A 16,394-nucleotide genomic window follows, 5' to 3' on the forward strand; every position below is an offset into this window, starting at 1 on the left:
ATCTTTGATGTATTCATCAGTACGGGTATCATTTATAATAAAAAAAAATTATTTCGCTGGACAAAATACACCTCGCCGGGATACTATACTTTATTTAGCAGGGGCACTATGTTTTATTTATTTAGTCAGGCACTATGAACTATTTGATCAGTGGGGGAACTATGGGGGTCATTCCGAGTTGATCGCTCGCTAGCAGTTTTTAGCAGCCGTGCAAACACATAGTCGCCGCCCACGGGGGAGTGTATTTTCGCTTTGCAGAAGTGCGAACGCCTGTGCAGCAGAGCGCCTGCAAACACATTTTGTGCAAAACAAGACCAGCCCTGTAGTTACTTATCCTGTGCGATGATTGCTGCGACGAGTGACACGGTAATGACGTCAGATACCTGCCCAGCAAACGCCCGGCCACGCCTGAGTTTTTCCAACCACTCCCAGAAAACGGTCAGTTGACACCCATAAACGCCCTCTTCCTGTCAATCCCCTTGCATTCGGCTGTGCGATTGGAATCGTCGCTAGAACCAGTGCAAAACCACAAAGGACTTCGTACCCGTACGATGCGCGTGCGCATTGCGGTGCATACGCATGCGCAGATTAGCCGTTTTTTTTCAATGATCGCTGCGCAGTGAACGGCAGCTAGCAATCAACTCGGAATGACCCCCTATGTTTTATTACTTTATTAGCAGTGGTGGGCTGGAGCGCCGACCACACAGAGCGGGGGATTGGGAGGGAAGGAGATGTGGTGTGTAATATATGTGCTGGCATTTTAACCTGGGGATCAGCACTGTGTGTATTAAGCACCCAGGAGTTAGCATTAGGCTTCCCTCTCCTTCTAAGCCCACCCCAGACTACCATTGGAGTCTGGGAGCTGGCTTAGAAGGAGAGTGAAGCTTAATGCTGAGTCCCGTATGCAGCACGGCAGCTTAATACACACATCATTGCCAATCCCCAGGATAACCAGCCAGTACACATATTACATACAGCATAACACGTATGTTTATATGTGCTAAGGGCCCCCTCTGAACGGTGCTGCAGCCGCCTCTGTTTATTAGTGAGTTAACTATTGACTATTTCTCTGGTACCCACATGGGTACTGTATGTTGTCCGGAGCTGCTTAGCATTGGACTGGGCATCTCTAGGTGCGTGCAGAGGTGACCAGGTCTGAAGCCAAGTAACACTATTAATTATAGAAGCCGAGGGAGTAAGTTTCCATTTTAATTCTTTATTTCATCTTTATTTATTTTTCTGCTATGTGACAGAAAAGATACTGTATCCCAGGCACCATGCCACTGAGCTATCAGGCCACTTACAACAACCACTTTATTTACTGCAGGGTTTTTTTTTTTGCTGTTTCTTAAACCACAATATTTTCTATTTTTGACAATAAAAATAAATCTGGACAACAACATCTAATCTGGCAAATTGAATACAAGTTGTTTGCTTTTGGTAAATATTACTGTTTTAAAACCAATGAAATCACAGGGAAAATAGAATTTTCACTAGACTACATACTTTATACATTTCAGCTTTGTGCTTGTATACGTTGGCTCAGGTGTATTTGATACAGGTATAAGCTGTATTTTAATTTTCCCAGACCAGTGACCAGTCAGCAATATATTTCATTAATATAAATATATATATATATATATATAATTTATTTAATTTTTTTGCCTATATATGTTTATAGTTCCAAATATATAACAAAAATTTCAGTTTACATATTTCTGTTATTCTATAGCTACACTTTTATTTTAATTCCTTTCCCCTCAGTTCTATATAGATATGATCGGAAGGATATACAGGGGTTCGAGATCACCGAAAGGTGCGGGATGCTGGCCGATCTCGGACGTTTTTTAAAGGAATAATTACTGACAAGGCAAAAGGCATGGTTTTGCCTTGTAAGTGTGTGCCCCTTTAAAAAAATGTCCAAGATCGTCCGGCATCCCGCACATTTCGGTGACGTTGGACTCCATTACATCCCGCCGAGTATGTCTGTTTTCAGTGCAGTTGGATTGGATACATTGTACACGGTATGCAGGTATATATATGCTATAGTTCCCTAAATAAAAGTTTCACAAATATATATTACTGCATATAAAATAAATATAAGTGTGCATGGGTGAAGATGTACTTTCCCTTTAAGGAGAACTTGATGAGAGAGAGAATAAGAGCTTGCCTGGTTTTTGGTAAACGTGTGAAATGTGGATAATAACAAATGCAAAAAGATGTGGAACATGAACCTCCACAAGCGGACAAAAGGTCGTGCTTTTCTACATAGCGAGGCATTAGTGTTTGGATACTGTACAAGAAATTCCTTCACATAAACCTTCAGTTTTTAAATCTCACTATTTTAACAACTACACTTATAGAACAGACATAAAAATATTACTTATTTACGGCTTCAGAGGGCTCCCTAATAAAACAGCTGGGATATTTTATTGATTAAAAAAAAAAGATGAACAGTTCATAAAAAAGACATGCACTTTCCTGCCCAGCACTGCATGAAAATATATGTTGATATAAAAGCTAGTGTAAAAATACTATAAAAATATTTACAGTACCTTTGGCATCGGGAACTGGCATGCACCTGAGCAATAATATGCATCAAAGGATTTAGGGGAAATAATCCAATCGCTCCAGCCAATGTCTGCAAAGTCTACTTTAAGATAGCGCCGTGCACACTTTCGTGGTTCATTCCACTGCTTTCTTCTCGCTTTTTTCAGGGTCTGCTCATCGAACTGTAGTGTTTGGCTTTTCTGTCGCCCACTTTTCCTTAGCTTTTTCTTAGCTTTTCCTTTCTCTGCTGGCTGTACTTGAAGTGTTTTGTAGGGCTTCTTCTCCTCCCAACCCTCTTCATCTTCATTATACTGGTACTCAGCACCCGGTAGCTCATTGTTTTGCAGTGGTAACAGAATATCAGTTGATCGTCTACTCCTGTGCTCTACCAGTCCAACTTTATGATGTGTTTTTTGAACTCTAGGACTGTGTTGTCCATGCAAGTTGGAAACAACACTATCAGGTTCAGAAATGGCAGAGTCATTAGCATATACCAAGATATAAGGCTTATGTCCTAAGATTTGCTTCCTTCGTTGAGTTGGAGTATCAATAGTTATGTTGATTCCAATGAGGTTTTCTCCATATCGTTTGGCCTCACGTAAGACTTGAGTAATGTCCTTCCACTGCCAAGAAGGAAAGTCACGGTAGGATGTAGAAATGTTTATAAGAAAATTTCCCAAAACTCTTGTTTGGTTCTCAAGAGATGAGAAACTGGACACTGTTAAATCAATGGATAGTTCGGGCTTTCTGTGCCCACGTCGATGGCACTGGGGTGAATGTAGACATCTTAAGCTGCTGTTTAAAATATCTCCCAGGTAAAAATGACATGTAGCCGACAGTATATTTTCCGAAGACGTAAGTGAGGTCAAATTGAAAATGTGTCGACTTGAATTCTCTATGTCCCCTGTTAAAAAATGGCATAAGAAAAACAATTAATCATCTTCAAAATCACAACAGCATCAACCATATATTCATTTATTGTCATGTCTACCTACAATCTGTGGAATACTAAATATGGCTTCTATAACAACCCAGACAACAGTAACAAACCGGAGTAGGTGGGAGTAGTTTGAGTAGGGGGGAGTAGTTGGAGTAGGGGGGGAGTAGTTGAGCACTGGTACTCCTTGTTATAATGGTAGGAGTTATAGGACTGTCCACTGTATCACAAATTAGTAAATATATAACAATGTAGATATTAAATAGTGGAGGTGCGCCAAGAGAGTAAAACTGTAGCAAGTTAGGAAACAAAGGAAAAGGAAACTCTCAGGTAAGTGGCACTCTACTTATAAATATAGGCAGAGTGTCCATGATCTGAGAGTTTCCTTCTTCCCCCCCCCCTAAAAATACGGCTTTAGAAATCTGAGCTTGTGGCCTACAGTATATAATGTTGCTCTCTCTTTTCTTTGGTATTGCAGTTATATTTTGCTGTCTGATATTGACAAGTTACAATACTTCATTTATGTTTAACCAGGGCATTAACAAGATTAACATACTTTGGATATGTCAACTGCACATGAAGTCAACAAAACACAACAGGGGATATTTCACAGATGACCCAAAGTATCCAATACCAAAATGATGGTAAGCAGCAGTTCTGTAAAAGCACAAGTTATCGCCTGGGTCCCAAGACCTTATGCTACTGAGATTCAGCAAAGTAACATAGGCATCTATACTCGTTCTAGTAATGATGCTGGTGATGTATATCATACATCGGAGCTCTAACCCCTTAGACCTGCTTTCTGTAGAAATAGTTGCCCTTTCTCATTAAGCCATCTATACAAGAGAGTAAGATTTTTACATGTAGGATAATATCACCTAGACAATAGCCAGCAACTTTCCGTTCGCTGCTTCAGTTTATTTAATTTCTGAAGCAATCATGCAAAAAAGCCACCACATATGATATTTTCCCTAACAGTAAAAGTCCATGGATACAATTCCAATACAAAGAGAAAAACATACTTTTTTTTTATCCAGCTTGCTAAGCTCCCTTCATGGGCTGTGACTGCGCCCACACTGGCGAAACTGGCAGAAACACGGACTCTTATGCTCAGAAACACTGGAGAGCTGTAAAACGGAGTCTTGTGGAAAATATAAGTAAAGTACAGCATGTGTGTACATTCAGCCTGGACTGGAAACTGACCAAAGAATATGAGAACCAGGCTTAGTCTTTCACTCAGACACCATGTGCCCAATTTTTAATAATCTAATTATATGTTTCTTTCAATACGGTGTTCATCCTCCAAGCGCAGTTGAAAAATGAAACGTCATAAATGTTTAACAGAAACTAATTAGTATAAGAACATTAAATTATGCAGTAATCCCTTTAATATGAAGTGGAAGATTTGTTAAAAATAGTTCCCTCTTAAGATTACTAAGTGACTGTCAACTGTAAAAGCCTTATCTACACTAGTGGTTCCCAACTGCAGTCCTCAATACCCCCAACATTTCATATTTTCCAGGTCTCCTCACAGGATTGCAAGTGAAATAATTAGCTCCACCTGTGGGTCTTTTAAAATGTGTCAGTGAGTAATGAATACACCTGTTCAACTGCTTGGTGACCTGGAAAACATGAACTGTTGGGGGTACTTGAGGTTGGGAACCACTGATCTACACCATAGCGCAGCATCCACATTTATCTGAAATGTCTCTGATGGTTGATTTTCTCTATTGAAATTCTGGCAAGCTATGTACTGTATAATGCCAAGACCGCAACTAGAGGAGGGCTAGGGGGTCACGTGCCCCGGGTGAGGGATTTGAGGGGGCACTGAGACCCCCACCCATCTCCCTCTGCCAACTGCACCTCCACCCCTGCCCGCCGATATTGCACCCTGTAGCACATAGAGTGCCTGCAAGAACTTTGTCCTCCTACAAGCTCTGAGCTCCATTTATCCAGATTGTGGCAGACTTTATAATCAATCTAAAATCCTCACCGCGAAGCATTGCTGGACAATCAGTGCTTTGCCTGAGGATTTTAGATTGATTGTAAAGTGTGACAGTTTGAATGAATGAAGTGCTGAGGAAAGCTTGTAGAGGCAGTGGATTGCTGTGTGTGGGGACACACTCCCAGATACTGCCTGCGACTGCCAGCGTCAGCAGGGTGCTGTGTGTCCAGTAGTGTGTGCGACATATATTTTTTGTTTAATTGACATTCAAAGCCTGGTCTGTCTCTTCCCCCCCCCCCCCACCCCCCTTCCCCCCTCACCCACTCCCCTCAGGTCATCAACCACTCACTGCAGAGTGAATATGGTGACTGACTTTGAGATGGGGAGAGGCAGGAATGGAAAGTAGTAATCTGTTTATTTCCAGGTACAATCATTCCCTCTCCTGACCCTATGTACCTCATGCTATCCATACTCACCATAGCAGTAACTGGAGTGGTGGTTTGGGTGAAGAGAGACATGTTGGGAGCCCCGTACCTTTGGATGGTGACACCTAAGACAGGGTTCTTACCAGTCCTCTTGGGGTGAGCAGACGTGACTATGATTTTGTCACTATCTAATGCTTTTTATGGGAAGCTGGGGTGCAGTAAAAATTCATTGCATTTGGCAGTTAATTAACTGAATTGGTTTAATTTAATAAAAAAATAATAAAAATGTGTAGCGCATTCTATAATACGATCTGTCCAGGTGTGTGTATGCTGAGATATATAGCTCAGCAGGATATATCACACTTAAACAGAAGTATTTTAAAGTGACACTTCAGGCATACAAATGTGTATACCTACTCCCATTGATAGTGTAGAGCGCGATAATGTATACAATATAATAATGTAATGAAGTCTGATTATGCCATAAGACCAGTCCCTTACTATACACAACTTACCATGGCCCAAGCTGGCTTTCCACATGTAACGGGATATAAATATAAGCTGAGTACAAATCCATTGTGGTCTGTAATTTACATGAACCTATACACCACCAAATGTTTGCATGCTTTTATTATTGCCTTCTATATAAATTAACTGATAACGGAAAGATGTGTTGGTTATTATTAATGAATATATGAATATATAACAAACATGTTTGAGACAAACCTCACTAAGTATGTGCTGCTGTAAGAATTTGCAGATTTCATGTGGTAACAAAATATAGTGAAGACCAGTAGATGGCGATGTATTCTAAAACATTGCAATAACAGAGAGCCTAAAACACCATAAGCAAAGGCTACACTATTGGCTTAACCAATCATGTACAGGACACAATTGCTTAACTTTGAAACTTCAATATTACACATTTGCAATAGCAGAAAAGAGAGAGACATTTGTTGCAGTGTTTCATCAACCTTTATACCCAAACTTGTATATCCCTGATCATTCACAAGTGACCGCATCTGTAATTTTCCTATATGTGATCACACAAGGAAATACCTTGAAAATGGCCTATTGTGGTTAACTGAATAGAATTTAAAATTATACTTAGGACAGTGGTTTAATTTGTTTGACACCATAGGATCACAGTGATGCTAAAGAGCACACAAGACATGTCTGTGGTCAAACATTATCTCAATAAAGTTAAAAAGTAAATGCAAATGTATAGCCGAAACCTTGTATTTGTCCTCGCTATTAGCAGTGCTAGAAGTGCGTTCATAACGCCTTGCCGCAGCATAGGGCCTAATTTAAAGTTGATTGCAGCAGCAAATTTGTTAGCAGTTGGGCAAAACCATGTGCACTGCAGGGGGGGGGGGGGGCAGATATAACATATGCAGAGAGAGTTAGATTTGGGTGGGGTGTGTTCAAACTGAAATCTAAATTGTAGTGTAAAAATAAATCAGCCAGTATTTACCCTGCACAGAAACAAATTAACCCACCCAAATCTAACTCTCTCTGCACATGTTATATCTGCCCCACCTGCAGTGCACATGGTTTTGCCCAACTGCTAACAAATTTGCTGCTGCGATCAACTCAGAATTACCCCCTTGGAGAATATTACGTGCCGGTCAAATAACTTCTGAATGCTTTCTTTCTTTGGCTGAAAAGACATTGCTGCTCAATGTGCTGTATTACACTAACCTAATTGCTGTGCTCTGAGAAAGCTCTAATATTACAGAATTATTGAACAAAAAGAGTTGCATGCAAGTCCTGTTTGTAGGTGGATCTGGCATGTTTTTGCATTGATAATTCTACATGATTGACATGCTGTGGCATGTGGAGGGCAGCAATGGGGACCATACTACAAAATGCAGCACGTCGCCCCTGTTTTGTATGTGTTCCGAGCCTAGGGTCTGTGTTATCAAAGGCAGATTTCCTGGGCCCAGCTCACCAGTTCTGACAGCCACTGTGAGTAAGCTTTGGTTTACACAGTCCTGCCGAGAGCTGCGATCATTGTGATAAATAAACTTTAAAAATGAATATTACATTGTTAAAAGGAATGCCCATTAGTATGAAGCCTAACATATCTAACATGCATATGAAAATTATATACATCAATTACAAAGGATGTGGCAGAAAATGTGAACATTCAAACATGGACTTTATGCTGACATGTGAAATGTCGACATTCACTATATTAGTAATGCCAGAATAGGGACATTGTGAATGTTGACATTCCACATGTTGATATAGCGTTTATCGTGCATTTAAGCCCTAACCCTAACACTACCCTAACCGCCGCCTAACCTTAACTCTAGCACTAACATGACTTGTCAGAATTGTGCCCGTTGACATGTCAATGTGTAAACTGTGAATGTCAACATTTTGTCTATCGACATAATGTCCATATCAACATTCTGAATAATGACATTTTGACTACATACCAATCACAAATACAGCTGCAATAGTAAATTTGATCTGCCAAAATTTTTGATTGTAGGAGCTACTGCTAAAGGATAACATTGTTGGCAGAGTGTTCTGGGCTATCTGGGTCAGTGACGCGAGTCCACACACTTTGTGACTTAAACAGTAATGCAGGTTTATTTAGTGAACACAGGTGACTCAGATGTAACACTGATAGCGATAATCAGGAGCCCATATATCACACAAGGTAACAGCATTAGGTAGTGGTACTTATCAGGAGATGTCTGTGGTGGTGAAGCATGGAGGACTGCACAGCCGTGCAGTCTGACTCCCACTGTAGAGAAGATGATGTATGCACTGGAACACTGTGAGTCTCTGTAGCTGAGATCTGCTCCCAGTCTCAGTTCTGCACACTTGTACACCAGGACTCTGTCTCTCAGTCTCTCTGTGTGTCAAACTCTCCTCACTCTCTCTCTGAGATGGAGGAACAGGAAACTACATCATATAACTCCGTCTCCGAGCGACTCCTAGCACTAGAGGTCTAACACTAGGGGATGCACCCATAGACTGATAAACAGAAGGAGACAGGCACAAAGTGCACCATATCCAAACAAACATCACCCATAACTAATAATAACATTTTTAATGAAGTTCGGTAAGTGGAGTCTGCTCAAGAAGTTTGGTTTACAAATTATACTATAACTCCCAACTTTTCATCAGAATAATTGGGCATTGATATGATAAGGGACATGGCCACGTGTCACAAGGGTATGCTCAGTGCTTACTACGCACTGGCCATCCCTGTCCCTTTCACTGTGTATAAACTACAGTACATTTTAAGTGTCGACCACAGCTGCACCCTTTCTCTGGTGAAAGGGCTATACCTCCCAAACATCTATATTAGGACTGCGGGACAAAGCTCACAAATCGTGGTTGTTCACCAAAATAGTGACATTTGGGACATATACAAAGAATGAACAATCCACCCAATCTGCTGGGTCCCCTGAGCTCTGTCACTGCCCAAGAATGCATTCTTTATTTCTCCATGGGCCCAAATGTATTAAGCCTTAGAAAGTGATAAAGTGAAGAGTAATAAAGAGTGATAAAGTACTAGCCAATCAGCTTCCTAACTGCCATGTTACAGGCTGTGTTTGAAAAATGACAGAAGCTGGTTGGCTGGTACTTTATCACTCTTTATCCATCTTTACTTTATCACTTTCTAAGGCTTAATACATATATCTCATACAGCAGTGTTGTCAAAGCTCTTCCTCCGTGATCTGTCCATACATACATACATACATACATACATGCGAGTTTACAGAGGAGGGGTATTGACAACTCATGGTCTGTTTTGAACATTGGACTTGGAGGAGTGACAGAACCCATGTAGGTAAAATTATTATTCATTTATTGAATGTTAAAATGAAGGCCCACAGCAAAATGACTTGCCCTGCCCTAAGACAAGTTCTAATGAACATATTGACAGCCGCTGTCTCCTTGGTATAATCCAGCTGCTGTTGATAGCAGTAGTATGATTTATGATGGTTTTAACTTTTTTTTTGTATTGTGCTGTAGACTAGTGGTTCTCAACCTCGGTCCCCAAGTACCCCCAACAGTTCATGTTTTCCAGGTCTCCTCACAGGATTGCAAGTGAAATAATTTGCTCCACCAGTGGGTCTTTTATAATGTGTCAGTGAGTAATGAATACACCTGTTCAACTGCTAGGTGACCTGGAAAACATGAACTGTTGGGGGTACTTGAGGACCGAGGTTGAGAACTACTGCTGTAGACCACTGCTAACTCTAAATTGAGCAATCTAGAAATAAAAGAGTTACTATTCCTAATCTAATGAGAAACCCACCATGAAGGGCTGATTCAAGAATCTACAGCTCAATGCAATCCCACACAATGGAATTTCCTTATGAGTCCAGTTTTTAATACTATAATTACACACTGTTAACATAAGAGAGACTGTGGAACACTTTGGCTCTATATAAATTAAGGATAACAGTAATAAAATTGGCCTTTTAGATATAAAATATGCAAACTTTCATTGCTGTATGATTGACTGCACTTTACCATTTTCTTAGTTTTCACTAGTTACGACCACCTATAGGTGATGTTTATATTGCTGTTCATTGGACAAAATGCATAGAGCTCTGAAAATTCAAGAAATAGTGGGCTAAATTTATTAAGATGGAAGTTCTATTTAAGATGGGATGTTGCCCATAGCAACCAGTCAGATTCTACTTCTAATTTATGTAGCACCTTCTAGAAGATAATACCCGGGATCTGATTGGTTGCTATGGGCAACATCCCATGTTAAATAGAACCCCCTTAGTAAATTTACCCCACTGTCTTTATGTCTTTATATATGTACAGTTTTATACACAAATTATGCAAGACTCTCCTAAATGCTTTCTGTATAAAGAGTGAGTCTTACAGTTTAATCAGTGAGCAGACTGAATAATGCACGCCCTACTGTAAATTAGAAAGTGTGTCCATACACAAACACGCTGTAGCATCCCACTGACAAAATAAATTACATAACATCAAAATATCAGACCTTACTACTAATACCCCTTTTCCACCAGGGCCGGATTTAGGGGTGGGGGTGGGGGGGGGGGGGGTGAAGGGGGCGACCGCCCCCCCCCCCCCCAACACAGTCATAGCCATGCCCACTTTTGAGCAGAAGAGAGCTCTTAGGCAGAACGATGTGCTGCAGCTTATACCACAGCAGCATAGAGGATCCAGGAGAGCAAGGGTTACAGAGTATTTGCCCCTCACTTGCTGGTGTGTGGGTACTAGGGCTAATAAATACAATTACCCCTCAGCACAGTCACATGTACATAGAACAATCACAAAGCTCTATCTCAGTCTCACTCAAAAAGTTCAGTCAGAATTGAGAGAGGAGGAGTTAGGATTGCAGATGGGAGGAGTTGGGACTGTAGAGGGAGGAGTCAAGATTAAACAGTAAACCGCCCCCCCCTAAAGAAAAGTCTAGATCCGTCCCTGTTTTCCACTACCACAATAACCCTGGTTATAGTCGGGTCAACCCGAGTTGTGGCTCAGTAGAAAAGGGTTCTTGAAAAATAACCTGTGTCCAGTGACCCGGGAATATGACCTGGGTACCTACAAGGGTTAGACCCGGTAACAGTGCAGTGAAAACCCAGGTCCCAGTAAAAGCCTATGGAGAGCCAGATCACGGATGCTTGGAGATGTCTCCAAGTGTCGGCAGATTGAAGACCAGCAACTAACCCAGGTCCAGCCTGCGGTGTGAACGGGGTTTCAAGCCGCTGTGTCAAAAACCGTGTTTAGTTATCCAGGATGGACCCGGGTTTTAGGTGGAAAAGGGGTATTCGTGTGATTTGAAATGTTTAGGAATGTTATATTGCAGTGGCATGTACATTTTATCAATTGGTTTCCAAATTTACCTTACACTAAAACATATTCTGTGTACAGTATATACATACTCTACAAGTACCATACAGTATATAGAGCAAATATTATGGGGAAATCCAATTGCAGGTGGGAAATTTAAAACACTTTGCAGTATGGGGTTATTCCCACACCCGCAGGGTTTTGGTATTCAATATTCAGGATAGGAAATGAGATGCGGTGGTTTTTATAGAAATCAGCACAACCTATTTTCATGTTCCTCCAGAGCAAGTCTGATTTTTTCTAAAATCGTTATTTTTAAGAAAAATCACAAAGACTTGCTCTGGCACCCCTGTGGCACCACCCCCTGACGACTAATTAAGCAACTGGAAGTTTCCTATTGGCTTAATCAGTCAGTTATTACTCACCTTCCAAAGCGGGGTCTTCTTCCTCCACCGTCAGGAGCCAGTCCTCTCTAGCAGTGAGTATGTATGAAGTGTGTGTGAGTATTTGCAAGTGTGTGAGTGTAAGTGTGCATGACTGTGTGTGAGTGACACCCAGTGTGTGTGACCATCCCTCGCGAGTGTCATCTCACCTGAATCCGGCTGCTGGGAGAACAACATATGCCAGCAGCTCTTGTGCCTCCCAGCACCCTGGAGCCTCCCAGCAGCCCCCTCTCCAATGACAAGATGGAGGGGAGACATCAGGGAGCCCAAGAGACCACCAGACAGGTGAGTGTGTTTTTAGTTGTTGTTTTTTTCACGTGCAACAGGGTTTTCACCACTAAAAACCCTGCAACCATTCTTTTTATTGGATGCTGCGGTTATTAGGAGCGCGCATACCTGCGGTAATCCAAAATTGGGCGTGAGGTAAGCAAGGTTTTTTACCTCACTAAGCCTCGTGCCCAGTGGAATTCCTCCCTATGGGGCTGATGCTGAGTAAATATGACTCTAATGAGCATATCATATCTTGAATGATTTGCTGCACCCATGCTTATTGTACCTAAGGACTGACAATGCTGATTTATATACAGGAATGAAAGCTATACCTTAAACACACTTTACGTACTTTTTACGCTGTTAGCGTACAGAGTCCCGTATCGTGTACGGACTTTGCGTACAAACGCTGTGCTGACGGTACAAAGTAAACACAGCGCGTACACACCCAATGAATACACTTTAAACCTTATGCAGCAATGCAGTGTGATGCTATTACACTTTAAACCTTATGCAGCAATGTAGTGTGATGCTATTACACTTTAAACCTTATGCAGCAATACAGTGTGATGCTATTACACTTTAAACCTTATGCAGCAATGCAGTGTGATGCTATTACACTTTAAACCTTAGCAGGGAAAGAAATACACAACACCAGTCTGTAGTTAAACCACTGGGTTCCGACACCACAGCGTATTATTGCTGAAAGGGGGTTACAATACAAACAATACAATACAATATAACAGAGTAAATGGCTACAGTCAATGTTACATACGTGAGTGGATTCGCTTGTGCAACCCGGTCCGGTCCTCGGTCATCTGATAGATAACGTTGTGAGCCTTGTGTCTGACCAGGCCTGCTGCAGGCTCTCTTTATTCACTTCATCCAAAACATAACACAATGGATACTGTAATCTCTTTGTCCATTGGACACAGGGATGGTCATTTACAGTACAGGAGAGGTCATAGGTCTGTTTGAATAGGTGGGCGATGTCTATTTTCACTGCTCTTGTGGGTGGTCTCCTCTGGATTCCCGCCGCATACATAATGTACAGTAAATACAGTTTATATCTATATTCTGCTCCTGCACATAACTAACCACAGGAACATGCGATCTTCCTCAAACCAACACCGGAATGTTTCCCTTACAATACCCTACAGCTGGATACCAAACACCACCTTGTAACCTTGTTCTGTCCCCCCCTATCCTGTAAAGGTGAATCCCTTTGTTCTGTTACCATTTAAACTGCTGTTAATTTCTGATGTGGTGCAAGGAGACTATGTGTACATTGTGCACTATTTGGATTAAATATGTAATGTGTTTTGATAGCCTTCCATGCGCTCACAAACTCTACCGTAAATACTCATACCACGCGCTAATGCGCAGGACCGTGGGAGCGACCATACGCAAATTGCGAATATGCGCACGCACAGCAGAGCAAGTACGCGCACGGAGGCCACCTGTGTGTAGTTTGTACATGATGTGTGTACTGCAATATTTTTCGACTTTGACAGTCCACCCTTTGGCAGTCACCAATAACTGCCACTATCTAATCGCTAAACAGAAAAATATCTACACAATATCTACAGAAGCTTGGAGTTGTCAAAGGAGAATTGTAGGTGGGAAATGTATGACCTAGTGGGATAGTAAAAGTATGTATGTATGAATCCATGTCTGAGGGGCATGTATCATCGTTCCCTATATGTTCTACATAAGCTTCAAGGTATTGCGAAGTATACATTAAATCCTTCTCATCCCGTATTAAGGGTCTGTAAATGGGCCAACAAACACTACCGAGCTCTTTTCGGCTTCTTGTTCCAACAAATGGGGTGCACATTTAGTTGATGATACATGGAGGGGGAAGTGTATGTGAGTGCTAGTATGTGTGAATATCACCTGTCGACTATGTGTGTCATTAACTGGAGGTTGCAGAGATGAAGATAAGTCACATATATAAAATACATTCACATAAACATTTTGGGTAGGGTTGATGTCTTTTTCCGGATGGATGTATCTGGGCAGAGGGGGAGACAAAAGAAAAACGGGTGAACGAAACAGGCCATGAAATTCATTTGCAATCCTTATCATATCACAGTCTCTATGGATGGGTCGTAAACTAAATCTGCTGCTGTAACAGTACCCTTGCTCCTTAGACTCATCAATTTTGTGCCGTGCTTGCGCCGCGTCAGAATTCGAACACACCTAAATATCAAACCAATAATTATGACGCCTCCCAGGATACAAAGGAGAAACTTCCCTACACTCATGATGACATTTTGAGCCCACTCTCCTAAACCTGAGAACCAATTGCGTGGAATCAGTTCCTGCTTGTAAGCTTGTATCTCCCTTCCCGTATACCTGAAGGTGTCGTCATACATCTCAGTGATATTATCTATCAAGTTCGCTAGCGCATGGATATACCTATAATTTATAATTCCTCTGGCAGTACTCTCCCAATATAACACAATCCCTCTGAGCTCGGGGCAAGCCACTTGTACGCCTTCCTCCCACATATGAAATAGGCATCATCTGGGAGAACATAGGGGACAAAATATGACATCACCATATTACAAACTTTCCAAGTGAAGAAACCAATCCCTAGTTCTCCCATCTGCTCAGTACAAGTATCGGGCTGGATGATATGGGCACAATAACCTGGCGATACTTTTCCAACCCACATGGTCTTGCTTCCACGAGTATACCTATACCAAAATACCTCCCACTGTTGGCTATTTGGTGTACAAGTTCAGAGTCTATGGGTATCCTATCAGCTCTGTGTGAAAAGGTCATTGTCTGATTATTCCACGTCACTTCCCAATTTCCCGGTTTTCGGTAATTGGAAATATTAAAACATAATAAGGACCTGTCTACATGATACTGGTGGAGCTTCAAACTAGGGGGCCTAGAGATATTGAATTTCTTGTCCACCGGTCTCCCACCCCGTAATTCGAGTTCCTCATCTATTGCTAAAGGGTACGGTACTAATCCTGACTTGCTCTGACCTTGAGGTACCTGTGAGCACACCCAGCATTCTGTCTGGTTTAAGACCTTACCCACTAGTGAGTGGTAATCACTCAACGGATGACGGTCCATGTCGATATTAAGGTTGGACTGACATCTCTGGATGCACCCATCCTCAACTATATTCTCACAATTCCTACAAATACAATATTCATCAGACAATAACCCCTCACAGTGCCTCCGAGCTCCCTGACTACCAGAGCACATACTGATGCTATCCTTTACTTGAGCGATGTGCCGCTCCTGAGATTCTACAAATTCATACTCGTCATCAGAACCCATTCCAGATCCCTGCTCGACCTCTCTGGGACCCTCACCAAAACAAACTGTCTTGAAAACCAGAATTACTAATAGAACCCTAAACGCAGTCTCTTGTGATCGATCCATTTCGTTTAGGGAAAGGAGGAAAATAAGAAGGGGAAAAGACAGGAAAATGATACTACAACCGTTCTAGATCTGTGCTCGGATGCCCTTCAACAGTCCTGCCTCTCAACCTTCCCGGAACAGACACTTTTGTGATACATGGTTCTCTACACTCTGCTCTTTGTCACGAGTTCTCTCCGGGTCAACGACCTTTCTGTAGGGAACATAAATCTTGCATTTCAATGTGTTTAACTGTTGTGTATTATCAGTTGTGTGACGTAAACCATCTGTGGAGAGTGAAAAGAGAAAGGAAATAATAAAAAGAAAATTTTTCAGATTTGCGTTCACCATCAGGCTGTCACGCCATCATGCATATCGGTGTCTATATACAGTCTCCCTTCACCCGTATTCCCATTCTCCACCCTTTGTGCATGACCAGGCACACTAATACTGGTGTCCCTATGTTGGTGAGATATACTGGATTTGGGCAGAACTCTGAAAGATTGAGTAGGCCTGTGGCGTCTCAACTGTAACCCTGTCGGTGAACGTAAGAGATGAAGAGGAAGCTTTGAAGACAAATCACATAGAGTTTAGTAACAGATAAGTTGGTAGAGGCAAAGAAGATTTTACAAAGT

General features: G+C 41.7%; 1 protein-coding gene across 1 annotated transcript in view; it reads right to left on the reverse strand.

Annotated features, from left to right (window-relative positions):
- The window catches only part of BMP3 (bone morphogenetic protein 3), a 91,104-nt gene that overhangs the window by 33,742 nt on the left and 40,968 nt on the right, over positions 1-16,394 (reverse strand). Inside the window, exon 2 of the mRNA XM_063919956.1 lies at positions 2,556-3,454. Coding sequence (XP_063776026.1) covers positions 2,556-3,454 — 899 coding nt within the window. The remainder of the gene's footprint in view (positions 1-2,555; positions 3,455-16,394) is intronic.

The sequence above is a fragment of the Pseudophryne corroboree genome, chromosome 1, assembly GCF_028390025.1.
Source record: "Pseudophryne corroboree isolate aPseCor3 chromosome 1, aPseCor3.hap2, whole genome shotgun sequence".
Lineage (NCBI taxonomy): Eukaryota > Metazoa > Chordata > Amphibia > Anura > Myobatrachidae > Pseudophryne > Pseudophryne corroboree.